The sequence below is a fragment of the Vidua chalybeata genome, chromosome 21 (assembly GCF_026979565.1).
Source record: "Vidua chalybeata isolate OUT-0048 chromosome 21, bVidCha1 merged haplotype, whole genome shotgun sequence".
In the NCBI taxonomy this organism is placed as follows: domain Eukaryota; kingdom Metazoa; phylum Chordata; class Aves; order Passeriformes; family Viduidae; genus Vidua; species Vidua chalybeata.
In genome coordinates, this window is record NC_071550.1 from 1,866,852 (window position 1) to 1,890,685 (window position 23,834).

General features: G+C 51.2%; 1 protein-coding gene across 10 annotated transcripts in view; it reads right to left on the minus strand.

The window, feature by feature from the left end:
* The window catches only part of DAB2IP (DAB2 interacting protein), a 184,980-nt gene that overhangs the window by 26,089 nt on the left and 135,057 nt on the right, over positions 1-23,834 (minus strand). For 7 of the 10 annotated variants that reach the window (XM_053961876.1, XM_053961877.1, XM_053961878.1 and 4 more), the window contains 3 exons: positions 8,242-8,395; positions 3,019-3,117; positions 309-863 (listed from right to left, as the gene is read on the minus strand). In XM_053961876.1, the coding sequence (XP_053817851.1) occupies positions 309-863; positions 3,019-3,117; positions 8,242-8,395 (808 nt within the window). Of the gene's footprint in view, positions 1-308; positions 864-3,018; positions 3,118-8,241; positions 8,396-14,618; positions 14,682-14,961; positions 14,983-15,196; positions 15,362-23,834 lie in introns of those variants that run through there. The other 3 variants (XM_053961879.1, XM_053961882.1, XM_053961881.1) reach the window with 3 other exon arrangements.

The window sequence follows — 23,834 nt, forward strand, 5'->3', positions numbered from 1 at the left end:
ACATTCCATCCTGGAAAACTGCCTTCTTGCTTACTTTCACAACTGTGCCTGTTTATACAGAAAGAGCCTGGCCCCTGAGCCTCCAGAAGGAGAAGAGTGAAGGAAAGTGGCTCAGTTGGTGTCTCGTGGTCCCACCAACCTCTCTGCTAATTAAGTAACTCGTGCTGTGTGTGCTACCAACTTGTTTGCAATCAAAAGAAAAACAGAGCACGTTAACGATGGCCCGAAGCCCAACTGACGAGCTTTCCCAACCCAACCCCAGAGTCTGCTCCTCTGTCTGGGGGGGCACAGATGGCACAGGGTCCTACCTTGGCCTTGCCCGTGCTCTGCAGGATGTGCACCAGCGCCGACGCCATCTCCTCCTTGTTCTTCACGCTCAGCGAGGGCTCCAGCACCGAGCACAGCACCATGTAATTGTTGGTGATGTACTCAGCAAACTCCTTGTACATCTCCATGGGAAGGATGCTCATGCTCTGGTAGCGGGACTTGATGCGGATCATGGGCCCCGGGGACTTGCCCTTGCCAGGGTTGGGGCTCACCACTGGGTACCATTTCTCCACGAACTGCCGGCCCGTCACCGAGCTCACGGGGATGTTCACCTGCCCAATGAAGTTGGTCTTGTCCTTCTTCTTCTTCTTGTCAGTCTCTTTGTATAAGTGCACAGTAATGTTTTTGAGCGATGGGAGGTTATTAAATTCAAAGTGCTCCCCCCAAAAGACATTATCAGTTTTCAATTTACAGGTAGTTCGTGCATAAAGAACGTCATCCAGGCATAATTCACACAAGTACTTCTTCTTAGCTGGCAGGTCCTTCGCTTCAATAATCCATAACTTTAACATATTCTCTACCCTCCTGCTGTTGTCCTGAAAAAAAGATGCAAAGAAAAAAGGTCAATAAAAAAACCCCACAAAGCCAAGCACAACAAAACTGGAGATATGAATTAATTATTTCGGATGTGCTAAATGAGCAGAGGCTTAATTACACTTTATTTTAAGGAAATACTGGATCTCAAGAATTTGCATAATAACACTACTTATGTTAATTTTCCAAAATATCATCGTGCTCTCCATGTCTGTTGGTGCCAATTAATATAAGGAACAAGGAAGATAAAACCCCTCCAAATCATAAATGTACCATTTCCCATTCCCTGCCAAGAGGGCCTCTGAAGAATCCGAAAGAACCTCACTGGTCCTGAATGGTTTGTGCAAAGCAGAAGCTGTTACAGGTATCTCACAGCCTCCTCTGATTTCAGCAGAGCTGCTTTACAGCAGCACTGAGTTCATGATATTTCCTGTAACACAGCAACACAAAGGGACCTGAACGCACGCCCAGGGATCACCTCATCCACGTGGGAATGCCACCACCAATGGCAGGGAAAAAACTCTTTGTAAAACCTCACCATATTTTAGGGCAGAAGTTCAGAGCACCCAAGTTAAACACTGAGAGGAATCACAGGAGAGGGAGTCCCATGGGAGAATCATGACAATTCAGAGACAGAAATCTGCCCTGGATATCTTTTAAACAATAACAGAGCCAGGAATCCTGTGGATCTTTCAGAGCTCCCTCGTGATGCTGACCTCATCCTGGAAGAACATCCAGGGGTATTTGCTGCAGGAGTGACTCCAAAGATAAAGCACTGCCAGCTGCACCACTGCTGGGATTCTGCAAACCCTGTTTTGTTTGGAAACCCCTCACTGGAACAGCAGCCACAGCTTACTCTGCTCAGCTCAGGAGTCTGGGCAGGAACATTTCTGCTGGAAGTCCACAATGGGGTACTGTAGGTTCAGGAAGTACACACAGGAACTGCACAAGAACACCGAATTCCTGACAGAAATATCAAGCTGGATACTGAGAGTTTATTGTCTACAAACTCAAACAAAGATGGAAACTCAGCCATCAGTTACTGCAGGTTTTGAGATGATGGAAATACTTCCAAATGGATTTCCACTCAACACTGCACCTTGAAGCTGTAGTGACGTGCCCAGCCCCAGCTCGCATTCCCAGGAGTTGTCACATGCTAAGTGTGACAACACAAACCTTACACAGCCCTCTCAGGTCAGGATCACCAGGAAAAGCCCTGGGAAAGTACTGGAGCAACTGAACTTCACTAGAGGAACATGCTGCCAGAGGCAGAAGGCCACCTCTCCCCTCCACTGCTCACACTCTGATATTACAGGAAATCTTTTATTCTGACATTTGGCACTGTGCTGGGAACAACAAACTCTGACACTGAGGGCTCCTTCAGAACCCACCAGGCCTGGACTGAATTAGTGTGCACAGCCAGGAGGAGTTCACAGGATCCCATCATTTGTGTCTTCTCTGACCAGCAGAAGAAGACTTGGTTGAGCTCATCAGCTGTGGAATCCTGCATTAATCCTGACCAATCTTTGCAGCCAACTCCAGCACAGCAGGGAAGAAGCAGCTGTACGTTTTATTTTAGGATGTACTTAGTCTTAGTGGGCCATAAGAATGCATATTGGGCGTCCCTGTGTTCCAGTGAAGAGAAGGATTTGTTCCTGTAAATCCCAGGAGATGACTTTGCACCTCGACTGGCTGGAGAAGGGAAAGCTACATTCCACTGTCACCTCTGAAAATGGACATCTGAGCTCCTCCATCACTAAAGCAGACTCTGTGCCAGGAGCTGACACGTGAACTCTTCAGACTGTTCAGTCTTGTGACTTTGCTGGCAGCTACCTGACATCTGTCCCAAGGCTTTTGGGAGGTGACAGTCCTGTGGAAGTGGCAAGTACCATCAGTAACAGCAACACTGAAGATTCTTCAGGTCTGACCAATTCTTAGCAAGAGCTGAAGCAGCATGTGCTGAGAAGAGAGGGGAAGGAATAACTGGCAGTTGTCTGTAAATATAATTGTGGAAGAAAGCAATATGGAAAAAGGCTGACCCCGAGTTCCACTTACTCACTCCAATGACAATACATCCCCTGCTGCTCCCATGCACTGGGCTATGAAATGTGATAAGGAGGAGCTGAACTAGAGCAGAGGCAATTCCAAAGGCACTACCTTGTTGGGGTGCACGGCACGCCGCAGGTTCTCCATCCATTTATCTCGCTCTGCTGCCGAACGACACGAGAAGCACTTGCTTCCTGATGAAGTCGTCACCTACAGGGAAAGGAACAGGATTATGTCTTGGCCAGCACACTGCAGAGTGTGGCTGTGGAGAGAGGGGGGCTTAGGGAAGATGCTACTGGATTTTTGGTTTTTTTTTTTTTAAGTAAACAGCTTTACCCAAGCATGAAGCAACAGCCCCTAAGGCTGGTGGAAAAACAGGACAACTCTGTATGTCACAGAAATAATCATAGAAGCAAACTCCAATTACTTCTCCTCTTCCACACCAGAAAACAGTAGATAATGGGCCCCATGCATGTGATGCTTTAAACCACCAAGTTCCACAACTGAGAGAGTGCAAATCCTCAGATGAACTAAAGATAAATTGGAACTCTGAGTGGTTACTTGGCATTCCTCCAGGCTCAGCCCAAAGCCTGTGACAGTAACAACCCATTCCTTGTTTCCAGCAGAACACTGGGCTCAAAAAGCCTGCTTTCCCACCTTCCCCCTTGGTGTCCTGCAGCTCCAGGAGCCCTTGCTGTGAAGATCTTGGGGACAGGTCTGTACAGCCCATTCCTGGCTGGTACAGCTCGTGCCAGCTCATGGCCCAGCCAGGGCACTCAGAGCTCACAGCACCCATCCCCAGCTGGGGAGAACCAGGGGGGCTTCCCAACCTGGACATGGCTGGAAGTGCTGCTGAGCCCTCCTCTCACCTCTCATGCCTCCAGGTTCATCCCAAGGGGTTTTCTGCAGTATTTTTGTGACTTTCTCTGGCCACTGGGAGTTCATAGCCAGGGTTTAAGAATCACACTCATAGCAGTGACATTTCCAGTGGTGCAAGTGCCCCTTACTCCTCATCACATTCCTGCTATCCCAAGGAAACTCAATCCTGCTGAGCTCATGGAAGCACCACTGTCTGGCAGCCCAGAATGACAGGCACCAAATTTCCTTCCCATGCCCCCACATCAAACTTCCTTGGCATCAAATCCAATAGCTCCCTGTGCCTGCTCCTCACACACAGCTATTCCCCAAGCTGCCATCTCCTCCACACGAGCTGGTCCTCACCACCAGGAATGTAGCTCCAGCTCTCTGCATTTCTTTTGCCCAGCAATATTCACCATGTACAGCTCTGCTGGGAGGCTGAATGGACCTGGCTGGTACTTTAAATAACTCCCCTGTGAGCTTCATTTCCGCCAGTCTCAACCTGCAGAGTTATTTGTGAGTGCTTTATCATCTCCCAGTGTTTGTGTTTACACACTGTGCACTGGGTTATCAGCTTCTGGGAGACACAATCTCTTTTAATTTCATGTATCTCCCAGAAGTCCAACCTGTTCTTACAGCAGAGCTGGCACTCGCTGAGATTTGTCATTAGCAAACCTCAGTGATAAGCTGAACACATCCCTTCCTTTGAACACAGACCAGGGCAGAATGAGAAGAGGCCTGTTCTGTCTTTACATAAAAACACAAAGAATCTTCCAACTCTTGATATTCCAGAAGCTCTCCTCCAGACAGACATTCTCCCAGTCCTTGCACACTTTTGTACTCTGCCTGTAAAATACATTCTGCTGAGCACAAGCTCTCCTGAAGTTTTAAGAACAGACTCCATACCAGCAGGCACAGCAGTGTGATCTTTCCAGCTCCTTTCATGCTCCAGAGTATTTCCAGCTTCTTCAAAATCTCCCATGACAAACCCTCTTGCCTCATCTCCTCTCCTCTCCTCTCCGCTGCTGCCCATGCTCCTGTAAACCTCCATCCCTGAGCCTTCCCACAGAGTTCTGCTGGCACACAGGTTTGTCACTGTGTTTTCTTGCCACACTTAGGTAAACACATGCATTATCATGGCCAAATTTGTTATTCAATTTTAAACCAATTATAAATTAATCTTTCAAAACCTAAAAAATCTGTAACTGTCATACTGAAGTAAGAGAAGAGGAAAATCATGTGTCAGATATGAAGTGTGTCTTGGTCTGATGGGAACTGAGGATCACACCTACCATGTGTGAAAAAATGTAATTTTCCCCAGATTTGCAATCAGATCCCAGCTTTGAGTTCTGACTTAAATATCATATGGCATTAATGTCCTTTATGAGATATTAATTATCTTTATAAAGAGAATATTCTGGTCTCATCAAGATTTTGGACATGCTGGAAGACTGTTAATATACAGGACAAACTCAATTAATAAAACTCATTAATTTCTGCAATGTTACTTTTCCTATTCATTATCCCCAGTCCTTGGATGGGCAATCTGTCCAGATAAAATCTTGTCTTTTTAAGACAGTCCTAAGGTACAGGGTGGCTTCACTTGAAGGGACATGCATGGAGTAACAGGGTGATAACTGAGCACGGAGGGTGCTTCACTCAGTGTCCAGAGGGTTTTCCAAGGAGCAGTCAGGGCTCAGCTGCACCCCCGGCCCCGCAGCCGCTCCAGGCACCCGAAGGGCCACGCCAGCAATGGCCAACGTTTGCACAGCTGGATCAAATTTAGTGCTGCTAAATTTAGCTCCACTAAATTCTCCCTTGCTGAGGCAACAGGCTCAGTTGTATTGGAGCAACCACAGTTTGTCTTTCTCTCAGCTGTGTCCTGGGATGGCTCAGGCACAACTGTGCAAGGCTTTGGTTTGCCAAGACCTAAGAGAGCCCCTCAGCCCTAATGGCCCTGTCTGGCCCAGGACCCTCCAAAAACCAGGGCCAGGAACAGGCTCTGGGAGCCTGGGCTCTGAGCCTCTGGTACTGCCTGAGATGCCCACTGTATATTTAGCACACGCAGCACGTGCAGTGGCACGGGATGATTTGCTGACTGAAGAGTCTTGCAAGGAGAAATAAGATGATGCTGAGTAATTTAAAAGAAAAAAAAAAAAATCAATGAAGGAAACAAGTAAACACCGACTGCCAAGTACTCAGCAAGTGAGAAAAAAGCAAGTTTCACAAAACTAAGTAAGCAGAAAAAGCCAAATGCAGCCAGTGGAAAAGCCCTGCTCTGGTGCTGACTGTGCTCCCTGGCAGAGCATGTCTTAATGCAGGGTGGTGGAGATAGAAGGGAGGAACAATTCCCTGCACCTTCATCCACCAGCTGCCTCCCAGTGAGCCACTTGGTTGTTTTCCACTGCAGATGGCTTTGGCACCTCTCGCTTTTGTCTCCATCTGGGTGTGCTGCCAGTTCCTCTCCGAACCCGCTCTCCTCCATCTGCAGCCGTGTCAGATCTTCCTGGCCTGTTCCCCGAGGCTGCTCGGGGGGAGGAGCTGTGTCAGGTGAGCACTGATGGCCCCTGGCCAGCTGGGGATGGGAACAGCTCCCAGGCACTGTCCCTGCCCGGCCACCCCAGTGCCGGCAGAAGGTGAAGGGCTGAGCAAGGCTGGCACTGCCCAGCTGGAGACACCAGCCCTGCCTGTTCCCAACACATCTCCCGAGGGAGCAGGTCCTCAACAGCCTCGAGGGGCAGGGGTGAGGCACCACCACCAACTGCAGCACCTTCCCCATCCAGTGCACAGAAAACACCTCATGCCCTCATCCCTGTGACTCTGGCAGGGCCTTCTCACCTGGCATTTCTTGGTAAGGGCTGCTTTTCCAGGAGATCCCCTGAGCTCCTTTGTGTCCATCAGTGGTACCCGAGTGCTGTGGGCTGTAGTCACTGCCTAGCCCCCAGCTGGGACCCCAGGAGATCTGCAAACTCATTCCAGGGCTGAGCTCACTCCCAGCTTGGAAGAGGCTCTCAGGAGACACGAGAGCAAGGCATTGACACAAAGTGCCATTTAGCTCTCACCTCGGTCCCTCCTGCTGGAGCTTGCTGGTGAGCAGCCACCAGTGACAAATCAATGTCCCTGTTGTTTCCTGGCATTCTTCCTCTCCTCTGCAGGGTTTGCAGAACACCAATTAACACGTTCTTTTTTTACAGTGTGACTTCTCTTTATCCAGCTCACTTAACCCCAAAATTTTCTTCCTCCTTCCAAGTGCATGGCTTGTGTAACTTCCCTCTCGCTCAGCTTTCTACAAGTTCTGTTCATATCCCTTCCCCTCCTCTTGTGGGCTGAACAGAATTGGTAAACAACCCTTATATTATGGATGTCACATCTATTTTCCATCTAGCTTTATTTTATCTTTCTTGAGTGGAATATAATAGAGGACACATAATTTACAAAACTGTTCCCCTCCTGACCCATTGCACTTGCTCAATTCCACAAAGAATGAACAGCAATGCAAAATTTATACCTCAGCCAACTACAGAGTTTATGTTTGAGGCTATTTTTTGTAAGACTGTTTTCATGTTACCCTCTTACATTTTAAGAAATAGATCTTTCAACTCACTTATTTCAAAATGTGCTGATTTCAGTAAAGAAAAATGTCTTTATCTTTCCAGTCTGACTCCTCTTGAACAATGACGTATTCTCACCCAGCATTGCCCATCCAAGGACAGCCTGCAGCCCCATCACCCCTACAGCACAATCCAAGCACAGCTACACCATTTATCTGCTTCTCTGTGTCCAAGCACAAACAGGTGTTACCTGCTCTTCACAGAAACACAAATATCCACTGCCTTATTACTGTAAGAAAACCATTTCCCAGTTCTGTACCCAGCCACTGCCATAAGCAATAATACTTTGCCATCCACAATTCAGGACAAATGATTCCCAAGATATCCTGTACTGAATTATCCAGCTACAGCCTGGGTTGTACGTGTCCTACTGCCTCCTGCTAGCACAGACCTTACCACATGCCATAACAGATGTCAAAGTAATCTGAAATGCTCACAGATTTTTCTATTTACCAAAACAAGGGAAGCTTCAGTTTTCTAGACAAAGTCCTCCACACTCCCACTGACAGCAGCAGGCTGGCTCTGTGACCACATGTAATGTCTCTGGGAACACTGAGTAGGGATTAGCACTTCCCAATATCTGTATGAACATAAACTGTAGGGGCATAAACAAATTCGTGCTCTGCTGATACACAGCCCTAAGCAGTGCAGCACCTGTGCCAGCAGCTCTGCTGCAACAGCGCTTACAAGGAGCTCACTGCTCTGATTGTGTGGATATGATCCTCCTTGGAAAGATGGGAGCAATTTTCTGCCTATGAAATGGTCTCTGTGTAGCAATTCTGAGCAGCAATGTTTGGTAACAGCCAGGCCCCAGATGCCAGCCCACACCTGGCTCCCCAGGAGCAGCCCCAGCGTGGCTCCTTACCTCAAAGCAGTAGTCTTGCCCCAGGATGCTACTGTGGACTGGCTTGATGACCACTTCCTCCTCCATACTGAGATCCAGAGCCTCAACAGCACTACTGGGACTGAGCAGGGACTCGTGGGAGCGCGATTCTTTCAGCCTCGGCATTAGATGGGATCTGGAGGAAAAACGTAACGGTGTCAGTGGATGCTCTCCTTCCCAGAGAAATCTGTTAGCAACATCTGTTAGCAACAACTGCACAACATTCCTGGGAATGTTCTGTCATGAAATAACTGAGGGCCCTGAAGAACAAGGCCTGCTACACCGTCCCATTTGTAATTTCTACTCTAAAGGTTCCACGACAGTCAGTATGAGCAATAAAACAATTTTTCCCCAACTCTGATGCAGTCAGGAGTCAATTCTTTAGAGGTCTGCACACTGTGGGGGTCTCTGAACAACTGGATCAAATTCTAAATGGCCACCACACCTGCTGTGGGAGACTTCCCAGGTGTGGGGTGTTCCTAAACGAGGCTTCCCAGGTGTGGGGTGTTCCTAAACGAGACTTCCCAGGTGTGGGGTGCTCCTAAACGAGACTTCCCAGGTGTGGGGTGTTCCTAAACGAGACTTCCCAGGTGTGGGGTGCTCCTAAACGAGACTTCCCAGGTGTGGGGTGTTCCTAAACGAGGCTTCCCAGGTGTGGGGTGTTCCTAAACGAGGCTTCCCAGGTGTGGGGTGTAGCAGTGTGGGTGCACTGGAGGCCAGCTGGCCACAGCACCACCAGGTCTACAGCCCCTGGTGCTGAGCTCTGGTGGTGCCAGAACCTCACCAAAACACCCACAACTAGATGTGCACTCTGTCACCAACAACTCTTGGGCTCGTGAGCTCTCTCTGATTGTCACACACATCCCTGGGATGGGGACAGTGTGGAAAATAAGGCTGTGATAGCCCTATTGATTGATCTAAATGCTCTGGAGTCCCACTGGCAGCATTTAGCAGCAGGGAGCCCACAGACACTGAGCAGAGCACCATTTTTGAGACAGCCAATACAATCAATGGTGCTGTAACTCTTAAAGCAAAACCAGAGAGCTCAAGGGAAAAAAAAAAAAAAAAAGAAGAAAGATAGTTAAGTACTCCCAGGGAAAACACAGCAAACCCATGAAGTGGCAAGGGAAAAATAACTTGAGTGCAAAGGAAGCAGCTGCCTTCTCTATAGCCTGCACCACGTCAGATGTTCCTATGCCAGAGCTCCGATCCCAGTAACTCTGACTTTTAAAACCTCTGGCAAGCACTTTGGGGGCTCCCAGAGAGACCAAATGTCCCTGTCTACAAAGGGAGTGTGATGCCTTCTCCAAAGGCATGGAAGGACAGCAATAAAACAGAGCCTGTGATATTCTCAGCATGGTCTTTCATGAGCCAAACAACAATGCTCCCAGTATACTCCCAGCTTGCTCTGATGTGTGCGTTGGGTTTTGTTGTTCTCCAGAATGAAGCTGACCAAAACAGAGAGAAATGTCAACAGTGCATGCAAAATTCATCGCTTCCAGTGAATCACACACCAGGCTGGATCCAGAAACAGCCCAAGGAGATTCTCAGATAAACGGCAGCAGTAGATAAACAGGTGCTTCTCTAGATTTGCCATTAAGATTCAGGCCATGCATGAAGCCCCAGGTGATAACGGAACTGCCTGTGGCTGGTTCCCTGCCTGAGCTGCTCCATGGACAGCTCTGAGTGCCAGGGCTGCCTCCTCCCCAGGGACACTGAGCCTGGGGAGCGCTGCCCGAGGGCTCCGGGACATTTCCCTGCACCCACGGGGCAGCAGCCAGGACCAGCTGTGGTGACCCCAGTAAAATATCTGCACAACAGCCACCAGCACAGGCTTTCTGAGGGGACAACCTGCAGCCCTCAGTGCTGAAAGCCCTGCTGGGGTTGGCACAGTCCTGTGCTGGCTCAGAAGCCCTGAGCTCCCAGCAAAGGCTCTCCATGCCATTAGCCATTCTCTCAGCTGCCCACTCACCCCACATCTCTGTGGCGAGTAAATTGATCTTTAGGAACCCAGCACAGTCATTTCCCAGTACTTTGTGGCAATTTTACACTATTTTCAGAGAAAAGGGTCCCTATCCTTTTCCTCTGAATGATACTGTAAATTAACTCTAATACAGGCAGATAGATGAAGTTACCTCTGGATGCTGAGTGCAGAACTAATATCCAGCAGCTCAGGAACTGACAGTACAGACTTCTCACCCAGCCCAGATAAGCCCAGAATCAAGGCATTTCTGGTAAATCTTATTTCCATATTTTACAGATGAAATTAGAAAAGGTAAATAACCAAGCTGAGACTTGCATTCTTGGGTACACAAATATAAATACTGATAAAATAAACCACAATTCAGTACATCACTGAGTTGCATTGCCTCATGCTGGCCTAAGAATTTTTGTAAAAAATTAAAACAAAACAAGTCTATTTTTCATTTAAAACTACTGCAGCTGGATGGCCCCGGGTGGGAGTGCAGATGTGCTATTTGAAGGATTACCAAGGAGGAGTTTCCCAGGACATACTACGCTCTCATCAGATTCAGCAAATGTGTGTTTATATCCCTCCACACTCTGCTGCCTCTGGGAATCCTAAAATGAACGGGACTTTTTCAGGGAGGTTTATTTGTCAGGTCCTTGCCTCAGCAGGACCTGCTCCCACGATGTCTCTCGCTCCCGAGCGGCCGCTCGGATCCAGCCCAGGTCAGCAGCAGACACGTTTCTCACCAGATGCTGCTCCGTGCAGGGGGAGCGCTGCAGGTCTCAAACCAGCCCTAAAAACCCAGCATCTGTCTGTGCATCCAGGGCTAAGTGGGGAGATGTCATTAATTAGAGCTGCTGGAAATCTCAGCAGCAGGAATGAGGATCTCTCTGCCAGATCAGCGCTGGCAGGGCAGGATGAGCAGAGCCTCCCTCCCAGGGCTCTGTTCCATGCCCCTGCCTTCAAAGGGCACATGGGCAGACAGCACTCGTGTCCCTCGGTGACACGGCATTGTGGCAGGAGCTCATTTGCTGGAAAACCCTTGCCAGTCGCCGTCGCTGCTCCCACAGACTTCCCCTCGTACCAGCAGTAAGAGAAAGGCCCTCCTGAGCCTGAGAGCAGCACCCACAGCGACAGGGACACCCGAGTCCCTGCAGACTTGTGCTGGCCACCAGCCACCCCCAACAGGCAAACGCACCTGGAACACCATTTGCTGACGGTGAACACACACCTCCAAGATGACAGAGGTACTTTGTTCACATCCATCCCCCTGCCATCACTGGGAAGGTGCTGCCTGTGGGGCTGTCCGATCTCTTGCTCCAGTAACTCGCTGCGTATTCCAGGTCCTGTCCCGTTTACGTCAGCTGATCTAATTCCAATCCTACACCTTTGTTTTAATACGCTGGGAACGGCCAGCTGCCCAGAGCCATCTCACAGCGGGAACCCTCTTTCCAAACAGCACATTCAGTTCTTTTTGCCAAGGGCCTTTTTAAAATCCCTTTTTACTTGCCTAAAGTTCAGCTGAAATGAAGGGGGGAGGAAAAAAATCTCATAAAAGACCACATTAGTTCTAAAGAGAAATAACATTACTGCTACTGGCACTGACCTGGCAAGTCCTGTGGAGCAGCAGCCAGTCTCTGGTTATTAAAGAAAGAGCTCTGCTGCCTGAGAGCAATCAGAGAGGATTGTTGTGCTAAATAATAAAAGTCATAAAGCATTATCATGTGAAGGGATGTATCCCCTCTGCCTGTGCCCTCCACAGCCACCTGAGTGTCACCAAATCCAACCAGGACCACGCGGACTGCAGGGAAGACTTGCAAAAACAAGCATGGAGAGGAAATCCATCCTCTCCTCACCCAGTTCCAGGGCTGGGTTTTGAGCAACGGAGGCAGCAGACAGCACTGCAAAGAGGCAACTCTGTCAGTCCTCATTTCAGAACCTCACCTGCCTGAAACCACCCGGCTGCTGCTCCTATGGTTTTATGATGAAAATGTTCCTGATTATTTCTGAGAGACAGAAATGAACAGAGAACCTGGTGGGTGGCTGCAGCAGGATGGTGCAGACACAAAATTTAACACTGAAACAACGAAGGGGGGGGAAATGAAGATAATTTCTTAAATCTCCTACTGTTCTGCTCTGAGAGCATGAGCAGATTGGGGAATTCTGAAGGAAGTCCAGGCCCTACACTGAACAAGCCCCATTGACACCAGCTGCAGAGCTGGCAGTGTGCATGCTTCCCCAATGTCAAAGGATTTATCTCCCAAATTACATTTGACTCTGTGACACGTCTCCTGGCCAGGAAGGATTCCCTGTGTGCAGCTTTTTGAGGCTGACAGTTCTTTTCTGTGCCCAGCTGGGCGCAGGTTCTTTAGGGCAGCCCTGACCCCCTCCCCTGCACTCGCCCGCTGCAGGGGTCCTCTGTGCCCAAGCGCAGCAGAACAGCCCGGCAGATCCAGCACAGACAGAATCTAAATCTGTGTCCAGCCCGGGGATTAGGGGTTTGTTATGACTGAGAACAAAGTGCACAACTCCAGTAAATTGATTTTCAACATCAGATGGGAGAAGGATTTTAGTAGTCGCAGATGGGAGTAAATCACCCCCCGTGCTCTGCCAGCTCCACCCGGGAGCTCTGCCCTGTGCCACTGCCCCTCCTGAGCCTTACTGCTGCCGGCTCACCCTGCTCACTACGCTCTGCACGGCCCAGACTGCTCCGATCTGCTTCCCACTCTCCTCCACAGCAGCTCTCCCCAGGGCTCAGCAGCGCCGGTGTGACCCCCCCAGCTGGGGCCGACTTCCCGCTGACCTCCCACCACTGCTGGGAGTTCTCATCCCTTCCTCCCCTGTGCCTCATCCTGCTTCAATGTAACAAATAAATATGAAAGCGATGTTATGGGAATAACCACCACCAACAGCACACAAGAGAACTCGCAGGCTTCCAGAAGATGAAGAATGTTTTGCTCCCTGTAGAAGAGGACGTGGGGATGAAGTCTCAGCATGCAGCAGCACACCCTTCCCCATGTTCTGCTGCCCTGAACTTTCTCCTGCCTTTCCCTGAACCCCAGCTGCTGATCTCTGCCAGGGAAACTCTGCTCAGCATACTCAGGATGGGAACCTGGCATTACAGGTTGCCCTCACTAATGCAACACCTTCCCCGAGCAACACAAAGGACATGTAATTAAAGTTATTAATGCCTGCCCTTGTTTTCAGACTGTTCTCAGTTTCAACTGGCAGCAGGATTAATTACATTCAAAAGGACTCTGTCAGCTCATACCAGATGCCAAACGTTGTTTTTGCCAGAGCAAACCTGAAGAATGATTTTAACCTGTGACATTCACCTGAGCATGGGTATTTGTTTAACAACGTGCCACTGCAAAGTTTGGCAGGGGCAGCCTGTAAGCCCAGCACAGGACAACCAGCAAGGACACTGATGGCATTTGTGACATGCAAGAGGAGAGGGCATCAGGAGGAAAAGGGCAGGATGCAAAGGTGATCAGAAATAGACATTAATTTCGATCATCAAAAATGTTTTCAAGGAGCCTATTTTCCATAAGCAGAATGGCATCAACATGACACTTTTAACAGAAATGAACACTTACATCAAAAAAAACCCTTTTATCACATCAGCCTAAATAGTGCCAGATCTGGGGACATCCAATGCAAACAGCAGTGACAGATCCACCACTCCAATTTGGAGCCCGAGCCACAGCACAGCCCTGGGAACCACTCATTCCCACAGCACCGGCCTCTGGGGCGAGCAGGGACCGTAGGGCCTCAACAAACACCTGGGGCACGTCCATGGCAGCAGAAGCAAAACCGGGACGCAGGGACCGAGCCTGAGCCTCCTGCTCCCTGCCAGCACTCAGGGCAGAACTCCCGGGCTGCTTCCAGCTGCAGCCCAGAACGGCCACCTTCCACGGGGGGAGCAGGGTGGGGATAAGGGGTTGGATTTTTATCACCTAAATTCTGCGTAACATCAGTCTGGAGGCAGAATCCGGACGAGGCGGCAAAGGCGAGGCAGGATGCGTCCTCCTGGACCAACCACACGGAAATGGAGCCGCAAGGCCCATCTCCACAGCGCGGCTGCCGAGCCCGGGCACGGATGATGAAACGCCGCCCAGGATGGAAACAAACCGCGAGCGCACGGAACGAGGGACGGAGCGCGGCCGCACATCGCCGCACCGGGCCGGGAGCGGCTGTCAGCGCCGGTCCCTCCAGCGCGGCGGCCTCCGCGCCCCGGCCCCGGCCCGCTCCGGCCCCCGGCCCGCCCGGCCCCGCCGCTCCGCTCCGCACCGGGCGCTGTGCGGGATCCGGGCGCGGGGCCGGGCGCGGAGTTGGCGCTGCCCTCGCAGGACCGCGCACCCGCGGCACGGCCGCGCAGCCCCGCACTCACCCGCCGGGCCCGGCCCCCGCCGCGCCGCCGCCGCCGCGCCGCCGCCCCGCTCGGGCTGGGCCATGCCGCGCTCCCGCCGCCGCCACCACCGCGGGCGGGGACCCCCCGGCCCCGCCGCCCCCGGCCCCCGCCCCGGGCCGGCCCCGCCGCCGCTCCGCCCCGCCGCGGCCCATTGGCTGCGCTGTAGCTGGGCAGAGCGCCCCGGGCCCGCCGCCCCCGGAGCGCGGGCTCGGCTGGGGGGCAGCGGGTGTGTTTCGCTCTCCGCCGCGGCCCCGGGTACCCCTCCTCGCCTCCCGCCGCCGCCCGGCAGCGCTCCGTGCCCCGCGGTCCCCGAGCCGCTCACCCCTCGCCTCCTGCCGCCTCTCCCGCCCGTCGCCCTCATTCTGTCGTGATAAACCGGGGTACGGCGCGGCTCTCCGGGAGCCCGAGTCGGGCACTGCTCCGGGCACCGCTGGCCCCGCCGCGTCCCCCGGCCCGGCACCCGGAGGGGAGGGACGGCGCCGCCCGCCCGCCCGCCCGTCCCTGCCCTCGGCCGCGCAGCGCATTCCTTTCCCGTTTCGGAGAGCCGAGTCACTGACCTTTGCAGCAGCGCGATCCACAGCAGGGAGTAGCGCCTGCAGCAGCAGCCGGCGGCCCCTGCGTGAGCCATGGTCCGCGCCCCGCACGGAGCGCGCCCGCATCGGCGCGGAGTTCAGCGGGGGGCTCCGGGCCGGGCTCCCCCGCGGGCTCCGGGGGCGCGGGGCTCAGGCCCGGGCGGCCTCACGGAACGCGGGGCCCGGGGCAGCAGGTGAGCGGCAAAGATGTGAGGCAGCGGAGAGGAGACGGAAAGGCTCCGCGGCATGGTCCCACTGTCCCGACTGCCACCATCCTCAGCCAGCCCACGCCGACACGTTCCCAGAGCCAGACTGCTGCTGTCATCCTGGCGTATTCAAATGCCTCCATTACTCATCAAGAACAAAGTAGGACTATCTAGTAAATGAAAAACCACCACATGGCACTGTCCCCTGCCTCTTACTGATGGCTGCTTCCTCTTCCACTTTTCAAAGGCTACTGTCCATGTCTGCAGCAAAGCACAAATCCTGCAGCTCACGCGAGGCAGCTCCGGATCAGCGGAGAAAGCCGGCACCTGGGCTGCAAACGCTGGTCAGCTTTGGAGGGGCACACGCCAGAAGCAGTAAACGTTCCCAGGTGGCAGGAATACTCGGGGTTCCCCCACAGCACAGGAGAAGGAAGCAGGTCTCAGAGTAGGAGGTCACCGGAGCAGGTCCTGCCTGAGGCAGCAGGCACAAGTCTTGCCTCCTCCAGGGACACACAAGCCGGATTCCCAGACAGACCATTCCTCCAGCCAGCGCCACCGTGCTCGGCACTGACAAACAAGTCAAAATTCGCAGGTTCTCTGCTCAGTTCCAACACTAACTCTCTGCACAGCCTCCCCTATGTACCCTCTCCTCCTCAGCCAGAGAGGTGGCCATGACCCTCTCACTGCCAAAGGATCCAGAAATCATGAAGCAGCATTATTACTGGGCTTGACTAACAAAGAGCTTGGTCACCTAAGGCTGGTGGGGTCTCTTTCTTCCTTCCAGAGCAAGCTGGTCCCCAACGTGCCCCGGGGACAATGGCACCAGCTCACCAGCCACGCTGGCAGCAGAACACCCCAGTCTCTGCCTGTCCCACCTTCCCTTAGTGGAGGACATGCAGACCCCCTTTCCCTTGAAGTGTGCAAACAATGCTCTGGATTTAGCACATTTTGCCTCATTTTTGCCTCCCCCATTCCCCCCACCAGCAGTTTGAAGTTTTCTCACCCTTTGCTGGCAGATGCCATGCAGAGAGACAAGCTCGCTGTCCTTGATCTGCTTTTCAGGGCTTCTATAAAGTAGGGCACCAGCATCAACCCAGCGTCAGGTTTTTGATACATTGCTGGAGTAGCCAAAAATAATAACAGGCAGCTTCAGTCAATCTTCTCCTTCTCAAAGCTGCAGCAGCAGCAGCACAGGGGTCCTGTGTGTGGCAGAGCAAAACTACAGTGCCCGCCAGCCTGCAATACTGGTCAGCAATCCAGGGCCATTCCCGCCTGCCAGCCAGGGCTGCCCGAGTCCTGCTCGTGGGTCTCACACGGAGCTCTTGCCTTGGGGGGTCCCCTTCTCCAGAGCCATCCGAGTTTTGCTCTCTGTATTTCCTTCAGCAGCTTATCTCTGTGGCTGCTGCAAAATGCTAAGGTCAAGTTACAGTTTTACCAACCCTTTTATCTTCCTGGCAAGGCACGAAAACGCAGAACCTGAACTTTGGAACGAGCCTTCGCACCTGCAGTGGGTGGAGAGTGGAGCAGACCCAAGGCAGTGGGAGAGGGAGAATTCAGGTTCTCTCTGCAGCCCAGCACGGGAGCAGTGTCTGTTGCACATTCAGACACTTTAATGGGACATTCTGGAAGGAAGTACTGAACCCACCAGCACTGGCTCTGCTGGGAACTGTGGCAGCTCCAGCTGACATAAGGACCCTGCAGAGCTCTGCTACAGCTTCCACATGACAGCAAAGAGCAGCAGGATCCAGCAAAAGAGCTCTGTCTGCTGGGAACTGCCCAGTTGAATTCCCCCTGTCCCAAACCTGAAATTCCAGATGGATGGTTGGCTCACTGGGAAGTGAGCCAGGCATCAGGGGATGAGGTAACGTTTGACCTTGCAGCCTGTGGGGCTGTTGTGCTGCTCACTGATTCTCCACACTCACCTCAGCAAATGACTACTGTGTTTTCCCAAAGTGACATGGGGAGTGTCACTGTGCCCCTGTCCCATTGATCACTCTGGGGTTGGGCTGGTGTCTTAAACACACAAACTTGTTAGGATACAGATCCAGAATGCACAGGCCATCCCTTGCCCTCTCCCTCTCCGTGGTCTCTGGACTGAGCACTGTGTGGCTCAGGAGATACAGAAAGAAACTAAACCACTGCAGACCAGGGCCTTGGGGACTGCTCTGTCCCCAGGGAGTGCCAGGCAGTGAAGGAGCCACATTCCACTGACTCAGTGTTCAAATACTGCTGCAGGGTGCATTTACTGCCACCAAGAAGAACTTGTACATCGAAGTCTCAGCTCATTTTGTCCAAGCCAGGGTTTATCCAGCTTCCTTCCAGCGAGCTTGCAGCTCACTCCTTGTGTGCACAAGGTGTTGTTTCCCTGCAGACAGCTGTTCCCTCTGTGCAGCAGGTGATACAGAGGTGCATGGCACAGCCAGAGCTGTGACTGCCCCTGCAGTGCTGGCATTGTCCCCAAGCACTGTGTGTGACCTCCACCCCACCCCTTCTTCACATTTACACCTCCTGTTCCCGACAGGATCCCAGCACCACCCACCCTGCTCACTGCTCAACAAATGGCATTTGTGAAAGGAAAGCCACTGTGCCCAGTCAGGGCAGGTAAAGAATATTTTCCCATGGGTTATTAGAGGAATCTTTCCATTCCCAGTTACTATTTGTATTATTTATAGTCCCCTTTTCTTGGGTCATGTTTTCTCCTCCGGTCCCAGCCAGGCCTGGCTGACTCTGTTTCCTTGGCTGGGCAGAGGAGGATGGTCACAGCTTTGTCTCCAGCCCTCCAGGCATCAGCCTTTCCACACTCCAGCCATGTTTGCCTTTCAGAGCCATTAAACCCAGATATCTCTCACTTTTTATTGACTGTGAAGCCAGTGCTTTGTGCTTTATGACCACGCTGCCTATCACTGGAAACAAACAATTTCCTAATAACCTCAAGGAGTTAGCAATGTCAGGGATTGTGATTATCCACATCTACTCCAAATTTACAGTTAAAATCAAATAGCTGTTGATGTCATAAATGCACTTGTTTTATAAAGTTTGAACAGTCCCTTATTCCAGCACAATTAACATTACGATACGTGGGTTTGCACAGCTGACTGCCTGTTTGTGATTGCTGCTTCTCCACCTGCTGCACTGACCCCCAAAGCTGAGCTGCAGTGATGGGGCAGAGCTGACTCAAGCACCCCTGAAAAATGGGGCACTGTTTCAAAAGTGTTTACATTGCAAGAATATTTCACTCTGTCTCCATCCCCCTTTCACAGCACCCAGACAGTGCATCTGACTGGCCAATCTCTCTTTCTGCTTATAATTAGCTTCACTTTTCTGCTCTCCTGGATAAGCATTAGACTTTCCTCTAGGAATGTAATCCCAGTCCACAGGAAACCTGTCTTTACTGAGATGCCACTCATCTTTTCTGCAGGTTTTATTTAAAACAGAACATTGTTATTAGCAGCAGATTTTTCTAAACCTTTTTGTGAGGTCCCATTCCTGCAAACATCCAATATCATTCTGTGCGATTAGTCTCGCTTCAGAGACACCACTTAACATTCAACCACAATTTGAGCCAAGGCATTTGCAGGAGTCAAGTTTTGAATTTCAAATCTAAACTACACAGGGGTACCAGTGGCGAATGACTTTGAGCCTGACAAACACAAATAGATGTTTTAGCATCTAAACTACATTTTCCTGTGATTTGTCCCTCTGTCTAACAATACTGGCCTGTATAATGGCTTCAGATTAATAGGGAAGAGCTGACTTTGGAGGCTGAATGATGTTCAACAAAATGATGTTCTTAAAAAGCAATATCCAAAGAATGCAAAATTTATAATCAGAATAAAGTTGGGAAAATATCCTGCTGCTGCTGCTGAACTTCCCTTTAAAAAAAAAAAAAAAAAGAAAAGCTCAAAGCATTTTTAAGTTTGTGGTTTTTTATCCATAGCTGGCACCAGGATATAAAGCTAATTTCTTCCAATTGCTATCTGCTTTTTAGCCAGATAGGTTTTATTGTCTTCTAGGGATGGATATAAAGCATATCATTCTCATGGGAGCCTTCTTTACAGATGGGATGAGAGGTTCTTTTTCTGTGGCCTTTTCTGGGAATGACCTCTTTATTTCCCTTTATTTCCCCCAGAGCAGTGTGAGGCACAGCTCTGCACCAAACCCAGGCCAGCCCCAGGGACCTCGCTGGACCATCCTGACTCTCACCATTCCAGACTCCACAAGCAGGGATTAAACTTGGCAGTACTGGGGTGCACTGCATCACTTCTCCAGCTCATTTTTTTAAGTGCAAATATCATTACTGCATTCTCCATGCAATGCCAAGGGCTGCTACTTCCAGAGCTGATGTAAAAATTGTTATTAAAACTTACAAACTGTGAAAAACTCTTAAAAAAGCCCAAATCCTGGCACTGCCCTAAATTAAATTACAGCCAGGAGCTGCCAGGGGTACCTGGATAAGCACAGAGCCAAGAGTGCGTGCAGTCCTTATCCACAGCCCACACCTGCTGCTCCCTCCTGGAAGTTTCACTAATGAACACAGTGTACAGCCCAGAGGATTTCAGATAAGGGAGAGGTCAGGGTGAAAGCTCAGGAGTGAAGAACAGATTGAGCGGGGTTCATAAATGAAAACCCCATTTTAAATGTAAAATTAATTTTTTCAATAAATTAGGGCAAGTGAGCTTTCCTCCAGCTCAGACAATTCAGCTTTCCCTGGATATGGACCACTGGCAGGAGGAGGAAGCACGTGTGCTCAGGAATCAATGCTAATACCCTCAAAAATTAATCTCTGAAAATTGCTTCAATGAAATAGATATGATTTCATATAAATCTCTGTATAGCAAGAGCTGACAGAATATCACAGTGATACCTGGAGTAGGTAGAGATTGAAAAAACCAGGCTTTGTCTTTTCTCACACAGGGTTGGTGTGGTCGCTCCGCCTTTGTGTGCCTCAGTTTCCCCACTGCAGACACAGGCAGGCGTATGAGGGAGTGTGTGAGAGGTGCCAGGGTCTGTAAGAGCCAGCTGGGGTTACCCAGGGTGGAGGTGGCTTCCCCAAGATGGAAACACTGCCCGTTCCACTGGAGATGGGAGTCGTGGCTTGGCTTTCAGCACGCAGCCAGGACTGCTCTCTGTGCATTCTGCTACCTGCAGGACCAAGCCAGCCACGGTGGCAACAAGCTTTGCAGATCTAAATCAGCCCTCAGAAGAGCAGAGTCTCTCAGCCTGGCTGAATAATGCATTAATTAAAAGAAGACAAAGAGCAGCGTGTCACAATTCACCCGGGGAGCTGCAGCCCCCCCTTGGCTCCTGCTGAGCTTCCAGGGGCTCCTGTTGCTCCTGCCCCGAGCACCCAGCCCACAGCTCGGCACAAATCCTGGGAAAGGGACCCAGGGCCTGGCTGCCAGCAAAAGGAGAAGGAGCTGCAGAGCCATTCCTGTAAATGCCAGGCAGTCACACCCAGTAAATCATCCTGACCAGAAACACTTTTTCCATTTTTCACATCTTCTGGAGGGCACCTGGAGATTCCTGAATGAGTTCTCCCCATGAATATCTCCACCCTCATCTTCTAAACAAGGGAGCCAGAGGGGAGCTTGACCTAAAGCTTCACCCTGTGGAAGGGAATGGAGGCAGGAGCAGGGGCAGGTGTGAGCCCCAGTTCAGGAGCTGTACAGTGGAAACAACTTTCTTTTCTAGGCAAGCTATTTTAAATCAATCTAGTTAGACAGATGCAAAGCACTGACACAGATGCACTGAAACTGGTTTGATCCTAGTCTGAACAGGATTAACTTGCCTCAGTTATTAACCAAATTAAACCCAACTCATCATCATTGCAAAAATGACTTTATTTTACACTCAGAGTTGTGCAGAATTTTTGTAGAGAGAACCTGGAAGGATTTTCCTTTGTGATGGGTGTTCAGGGTCACCACAGAGCTCCCCACAACCCAGCCTGGGCTCAGTTAACTCCCTGAGGTAACCTGGGCTTGCTCCACCTGCAATTTTTCTCCATTCTTAATGTCTAAACCTACATTTTAGGCCATTAGCCTGTACTGATCACAGGAAGAGTTAAAGCTACTCAGACACACTAAGAGCCTGAGTTGATGTAAAGTAGATTGAGTTAAAATAAACAGAGTTGCACAGACACTTTCCTTTCTGCTGGGGTTCACTCCTTACTCCCAGTCCTGGCTCTGCCTTTTCCACTCACCACCACTGGCATTGCTTTGCAGTTCCCAACTCTGCAGGGTTAAATCTGCAGGGCAGAGCCCAAAAATTCTTATTTTACTTTCATCTGAGAAAATGCAAAATGTTTGGATCTGGTTTATATTTTGTTCTTGTATTTAATTTCTCAAAACACCAATTTCCATGAATTTTTTCCTCTTCCTCTGATGGAATATAAAACTACCATCCAAGTGGGAAGAGCCAACAATCCCCTCTGCCCTGCTGCCCATCCACTGAACCGCTGCCATGCCACTGCACTAAGCCACTTTTTCTTATCCTGACAGCTGCTAAGCTTAGGTCAAATCCCTGGGAATACGCGGGGCCAGCGTATGTTCTCGTAAACAAAACTGCAATCTGCTCCTGAGCTGATGAGCCTGCCCTGGATTTACACTGTGGCTGGAACCCACGTACAGCTCCATGGTGGAGCCTGCACAGAACTTCCAGGGGCTGTGGCCAGCGAGGAAGCCAGAGAGGGGAGTAGGGGGTGCTGGCCTGGGTGGGCACAGCCCGGGAATGCCCCATCCCAGAGCAGGGATGAGCGTGGCTCAGCTCCCTCCAGTGACAGGGCCTGCTCCTCCTGTCCCTGCCTGGCTGCAGGAGAGGGCCAGGCTGCCTTTATCTTCCATTCCAGTGCACCAAAACTGAAAGCACCGGGTGAGTTTCCAAACGAGCAACTGTGCTCTAAACACAGCGAAAAAGCAAAGTCCATCCTGGTCTGAGCAGCCCCAGCTGCTTCCTGCTCCATCACAAACAGCAGCCCTGAGCCTCTGATGTCACCATCCTGCACCAGCAGCATTAAAGCCTAAAATGGCTCCATAAATCAACTGGAGCTGTTTGAAAAGCACATTCTGTGTGGCCCTGGACTGTACTGTCCTCTCCAGGACAGGACCCCCGGCCATCTCCTGATGTCACAGGGTGGGAGGCAGAGCAGGATTCACCTGGGAGGACACAGGCACAGCTGAACACCAGGGATTCAGCTGAAGCTCTGAAACCATTTAGGTGAAAGGGGAGTTCATTTCAGCAAGAGCTGTGCCACCTGCCCAGCCAGGAGCCCTGCAGACAGGTGTCCCCTGCCCAGGGGTACGTGGGGCCATACCCCATGCAGAAGTGTGGGGTACCCACACTGTGCCCCAGCCAGAGGCCACGTGGGGCTGCCAGGGGGGAATGGTCCTGGGGACCTCACCCAGTGCCACTCCTCCTGTGCTCCCCAGGAGCAGCAGGTCTGGCCTTCCCTGCCCACTTGGTACAAAGTGGCACAAAGCTGCATTTCTGTGGCCAGCACATTTCTCTCTCTCTCAGGATTTTTTATTGAGGTGCACAGAGAGAAATGAAAGAGAAAACAATTTCTATTTCTGCTCCTTGTTTTTCTCTTGTGGAATGTGTTTGGAGAATTGTTTACCCAGAGTGAGTGCTTGGTTGGATCATGGTGGATTGTTTGGTCCTGACAGCCAGTCGGATCCACCTGTGTCTGGGCTCTGGAGAACAGGGTCACGAGTTGTGAGTTAGTTAGATATGATAGTTAGAGAAAGTAGCATGTAATATTTAGTATCCTCTTTTATATAGCATATTAATGTATTATAATATAATTATAATAAAGCAATCATTCAGCCTTCTGAAATGGAGTTAGACATCATCATTCTTCCCACATCTACAACACATTTCCTATCACCAGCCCCGGTGTCCCTGCTCTGCCCCGCTGTGTTTGCAGCTCCCTGGCTTCACCCCCCAGCCCAGGCCAGGGCTGCCAGCTCCACAGCCCAGACACAGAGAGCCAGAGCCACAGAGGGGAATGGGAACGGGCTCCTGGAGCCCAGCACGTGGCGTGTGACTGACCCCAGAGCTGCCAGCCCTGCCAGGCCTGGCTGTCCCCAGGGAGGCACCAGCCTGTCAACAGCAATGACAGGGACAGAGGCAGCTCCTGGGGAGTGACCGAGCCCGGGCTGGGACTGAGTCACCTCCAGTCCTGTCTCACAGGGCACGAGGACACTCCAGACTGCCGGGCTCAGGGGTGGCACAGGGACAGGCCTGGCACAGGGCACACTGCTGAGAGATTAAAACGATTGCCAAGCGAGAAAAATGTTCCTTGATTTCTTCACTTCTTTGGACACTTGAGAAAAGCACAAGTGATGAGGATCTGGCTGGCTGATGTGAGGATAAAGCAGGAATCTTCCCTGGGATGAGGGATGGGTTAAATGCTCAGTGCT